Below are 5,394 nucleotides of genomic sequence, written 5' to 3'. Positions count from 1 at the left end.
ACAAGTGTGCATCACAGGGACAGGGGACCCCAGGTCCAGCCGGAGGAAGCAGATGGGGTAATGTTGCTGGAGGTCAGAGTGGGTCCCAGAACCCCCTGCCCCAAAGTATTCCAGGCCATCACAACCCCACTGGGCAGGGTCGGGGCAGGGAGGGGCTGGGCCCCGTAGTGCGTGTCTGAAGCGGCCAATATGTGCAAATTAGCAAAAGGAGGGGTGTGGAGCCTCTGCACCTGCCTCACCGCCCCCCCGCAAACAGGCAGCAGAAGCAGGGTGGGGGCAGTGGCAGTATTGCTTTACCCATCATGCATGGCGGTGGTTGGGCGATGGGGACAGGTGGAGGAAGGCTGAAATAGGGGTACGAGCCAAGCCCCCTGCCCCCCTCCCACCCTGGCGGCTCTGTTGGCAGGACTCTGAGGCTTGTGGAGGCCCAGGAATGGCCAACCCCCATTAGGGGGCAAGCTGTGCCTGGATGTTCCCCATTAGGGCTGGCTCTTCTTTGAGGTGAAGCCCAGGGCCTAAAGGTGAGGCAGAGACAGGGAATTAGGGACCTTCTGGGCTGAAACCCTCCCAGAGCCCTCCAGCCCCACCTTACCAGAGCTATTCAGCCACCTGGACGCCTGTACAGTTCTCTTTGCTTTCTGAGGTGATGGCCAGGTATTCCGAGCTGTGGGGACAAAGGCCAGGTGTACAGTGACCCCCTCATCACTCTGTCCCAACCCCCAGGAGACCAAGGAGGGCGGAGGTCTGTGCCCCAGTGCACAGGGCTCCTGACCTATAGGGAAGAGGGGGCTGCAGGCTAGACTCAGGAAAATCTGCAAGAAGCGGGGCTAAGAGTCTGAGGGAGGAAGGGCTAGGACCCGACGACCACCTTACCCCACCTCAGACGACAAACACTCCCCCATGGGGAGGACTGACAGCTAGCAGCTTGGTTCATCCCCGCTGGGCCTCCCGCGCTGCGCCCAGTCAGCCCATGCTCCCTTCGGGGCAGCCTGCAGGCGTGCTGGCTCAGCCCTCCCCTCCCGCGGCCCCACTCACGCGTTCTCCTGGGCAGCAGCCTCAGTGGCAGCGGCAATCTTCTTGTAGCAGTAAACCATCTCTGCCACGAGCCATATGGTCAACACCACAATGAGCACGTACATCATGATCTCGGACACAATGGACGCCATATCTCTGTTGGCTGCAGGGGCCAGGCAGGGTTAAGGCAGTGGCCAAGTCCCCGGCCAAGGAGGCACTTGTGGCCTGAGTGTGCCACAAGCTTGCTGTGTGAGTTTAGGTAAGTAGCTTGACCTCCCTGGGCCTGGTCTGCAAATGGGAATAATCATGCTGCCTCTCTAGAAGGCTGGGAGGACGCAGGGAGGCAGCGCTGGGATGCATGGACACCTGGGGCCTGGCACACAGTAGGCACTCGGCGTTGCTGTCATCATCGTTGCCGTGGTTATTACTGACAGCTTCCAACAGGCCTCAGATCCCTCTCAATCTACCTCCTTGTGTAACGTGAGGGTCAGGGGTACATCTATAGCTCCGCAACCAGAGGTCCAGGCTCAAATCCTGGTTTTGCCACTTGGTAGCTGTGTGACCTTAGGCAAGTGACTTAACCTCTCTGGGCCTCAGTTTTCCCATCTGTGAAAAGCTGATAATCACAATAGCGCCTTCATGGGACTGCTTTGAGAACAGTAGTTGACATATCATTGTTGCTGACTGTTGTCGAGTTGATTCCAGCTCATGGTGACCCACAGACACGGCCCCATAGAGTTACCTAGGCTGTAATCTTTACGGGACTAGATAGCCAGGTCTTTTCTCCCACAGAAAGGCTGGTGAGTTCAAAGCACTGACCTTTCGGAGGGCTTCTTGGTGTATAATTTGTACTTAACACATATTTTATGTTATTAATATTATCATTGGAGCAGCACACTTTAGTGGTTAAGCATAGAGGCTCTGGGGCCAGATTGCCAGGGTCTGAATCCTGGCTCTGCTGCTTCCTGGCTGTGTGATGTTAGGTGAATAACTCTACCTCTCTGGGCCTTGACTCTCCCTCTGTAAAATGGGGATGGTACTACTCATGATCCCTCACAGAGCTGCCAGGAAGAAGGAAGGAGTTAGCATCCTCTGAGCTTGGATGGGTCAGTGCTACCTAAGGGCTGGCTGTGTCCCGAGGCTCCCAGGAAACCCTCCACCGTTCCCAGAACACTGGCCCTCGCCATTGCTAGCTTCCCTCCATCGAGTCTAAGTTTAAATCATGACGGGAGCAGTCAGTCAAGGGCAGAGTTGACAGCCACCTTGGCATCCTCGGCCGGATTTCACAGGTGTCCATGCCATATCCCTGGCCCCTCCCCCTGGGTGGCCAGCATCTCATGTTCCCTGCTGTCCTCCTGTGGTCTCCTCTCCAGTAAGCAGGGCCCTTCCTGCCACTCCACCCTGTCTGTGCAAATGGCACGAATGCTTTGTGGCCGGAGTGAGGGACGGTATAGGGCTGGGTCCTTGCCCCTGCTTCCCTGCAGGAAAACCTGCGCATAAGGTTTCACACCTCATTCCCTCACTCACTCGTTTGTTCATTCAACAAACATTATTAACGCTTCTCATACAGGGAGTACGTAGTCTCAGGTAGGCCCTGTGCCAAATTCTTTATCTGAACTTGTCCTCGACCCCTTGAAACAACTCCAAAGGATAGAGATCGTCCTACTTTTTTTACTGGCCATCTGACCTCAGGAACCATACCGAGTCAGATACATGTTGGTTAAAGCTCATGTCATCGGAATCCTTGCCTCCGCTCCGGAACTCAACGCCCACATGGATTTAGGTAACATGCTATCTTCTGCTCTCCGACCTTGCCCTTGGACTCCTGCTCTCCCAATTAGACCAGGATAGTGAGAGAGGTAGGCAGGTAGCCCACTGACACAGGAGGCCCAGAGAGGGGAAGGTGCTGGGCCCAGGACACACAGGTAGACTTGGAGCTAGGACTTAACCCCAAGTGTGATGGAGTGAAGATTCTGAACTCTTATTTGCTCTGTAAACTTGCCACAACCAAAGAAACACTTGGTGCTTTTTACTGTGTATTGAGTGCAGTCTCCACCAACTCACATAGGTAACTCAGAAAGTGGGGACTGATCCCCCCACCCCACCCTTTACAGATGAGGAGCTGAGGCAGAGAGGAAGCCTCTCACAGGTTCCCCCATGGGTCAGAGGAGACCTCTGAGGAGACCCTTGACTCCTTCATTATCTTCCTGAAGAGTTTCACCTGCCTTGCCCACATGACAGCATCCAAGGCCCGGCCGTCACCTCCTGCCCAAACTGCTAGATTTCTCCCCAGTCTTTGCCACTGCTTCTCCTCAAGGTGTTTCTTGCTCCTACTGACTATGTCCCAAACACAATCAACTTCTTCCCATTCACCTGCCCCTACCTACTCCCAGCAAGGGACTCCCAGGTGTGTGCCATCAACCTGTACACCCCTCCCAGGCCAGTCAAGTTCTCCCCACCCAGGCCCATCTGCCCCTTTGGAAATGACTCTGTTCATGCTTTGGGAGTTATTACCAGGAGGCGACATCGGTTAGTGGGCAATGTTGAAAATGCAGTAAGATAAAAACTAAACGCACTGCTGTCGAGTCGCATCCGACTCAGTGGGTAATAAAAAAATATTATGGTGTGGTGAGCAATTTAACAATGTAATAGTATTGTGGGTAATAAATAAACTACTTTAGTGTGATGAGTCATGTTAAAATTAATTTAATATGGTGGTAATGATAAAAATATTACAGTATGGTAAGTAGTATTTTAAAATAATTATGGTGGATTCTAGTTTAAAATATTACAGCATGGTAATGACAAAAATATGGTGTCTGGTGAGTAATATCAAAAATACTCACATATGGTGGATTATGATAAAAATGTTGTATGTTTGATGCTAAAATACTACAGTATAGTATAAAAGTAGGAGCTCTGGTGGCGTAGTGCCTAAAGCACTTGACTGCTAACCAGAAGGGTGGCGTTTCAAACCCACCAGCCACTCCTCGGAAGGAAGACCAGGCAATCTACTTCCATAGAGATACTGCCTCAGAAACCCCAGGAGGGGTCGCTATGAGTTGAAATCGACTCAGTGGCAGTGAGTTTGGTTGTTCTGGTTAGTATAAAAGTGGATAGTGGTAGTATGGCAATACTATAACCTGGTGAATAAAAAGTACTAGAGCATCATGGTGGATGATGCTGAAAACAAAGACTCCGGGAAGCAACAGAAGGCCCCTGAGTGGTGCAGATGGTTTGTGTGGACTACTAAGTGTAGGCTGGTGGTTCGCATCTACCCGGTGGCACCGTGGAAGAAAGGCCTGGTGACCTAGTTCCATTAACAGCACAGCTACTGAAAGCCCTACAGCATGGTTTACTCTGAAATACATGAGATCGCCACGCACTGGACCTGACAGCAGCAGGTCGGGTCAGGAAGCAATAGAGAATAACAGTGGACCACGTACAGAGCTCTGTTGCCACAAACACTTATAAACACAGACCTAGGAGGTAGTGTATTGTTAGTTGCCCTAGTCTCAATTTCAACTCATGGCCACCTCCTGTGTGCAGAGCAGAACTATAGGGCTTTCAAGGCTGTGACTGTGGAAGTGGACAGCCAAGGCTTTCTTCCAAGGCATCTCTGGGTGAGTTTGAACCGCCAACCTTTCAGCCAGGAGTTGAGTGTTTAACTATCTGTTCACCCAGGGACTTCTGGAAGGTAGTTAAATTTTTATAAAAAAAAACCCAACACCATCTAGTCAGTTCTGACTCACAGCGACCCCTACTAGATTTCCATGCCTATAAATCTTTACAGGAATAGACTGTATCATCTTCCTCCCACAGAACAGCTGGTGAGGGGTTTGAACTGCTGACCTCTGGTTAACAGTCAAATGCCCTACTCACTATGCCACTAGAGCTCCTCAGGAAGTAGGATAATATGGTAAATAATATTAAGAATAAATAAAAAAAAAAAACAACAGAGGCTCTACTGGGACACAGGCGTGCTCAGCCCCAGCCTCCACCACGCAAATGAAGACAACATCCTGAGCCAGGGCTGAGTAGCAAGATGACAAGCAACTGAGTGACTGAGGGTGTCCCATAGCCTCCTGCCCTCTCGACCCTTCTCCTCAGACCCAGTTCCTGAAAGAGAAATAACACAGACTGTGTTAAGCCACGATATTTGAGCTCTGGTGGAGTAATGCCTAAGGCATTTGACTACTAACCAGAAGGCTGGTGGTTCAAACACACCAGCAACTCCTCAGAAGGAAGACTGGGCAATCTATTTCTGTAGAGATGATGTTGTTGTTATTTGCCATTGAGTCGGACCTGACTCATAGCAACCCCTCCTTGGGTTTCCGAGGCAGTATTACTACGGAAGTAGATTGCCCGACCTTCCTTCCG

At 51.4% G+C, this 5,394-nt stretch overlaps 1 protein-coding gene across 1 annotated transcript in view; it reads right to left on the bottom strand.

Annotated features, from left to right (window-relative positions):
* Positions 1-597: 597 nt before the first annotated feature.
* The window catches only part of SCN1B (sodium voltage-gated channel beta subunit 1), an 8,504-nt gene continuing 3,707 nt past the window's right edge, over positions 598-5,394 (bottom strand). The window contains exons 2-3 of the mRNA XM_007954873.2: positions 1,036-1,177; positions 598-664 (exon numbers count right to left, since the gene is read on the bottom strand). Of these exons, the coding sequence (XP_007953064.2) occupies positions 598-664; positions 1,036-1,177 (209 nt within the window). The remainder of the gene's footprint in view (positions 665-1,035; positions 1,178-5,394) is intronic.

This window comes from Orycteropus afer, unplaced genomic scaffold (genome assembly GCF_000298275.1).
Source record: "Orycteropus afer afer isolate SDZICR_OR568_19922 unplaced genomic scaffold, OryAfe1.0 scaffold00476, whole genome shotgun sequence".
NCBI lineage: Eukaryota > Metazoa > Chordata > Mammalia > Tubulidentata > Orycteropodidae > Orycteropus > Orycteropus afer.
Note: the sequence above shows the minus strand (reverse complement) of the source record. Positions and strands in the feature narration are given on the sequence as shown.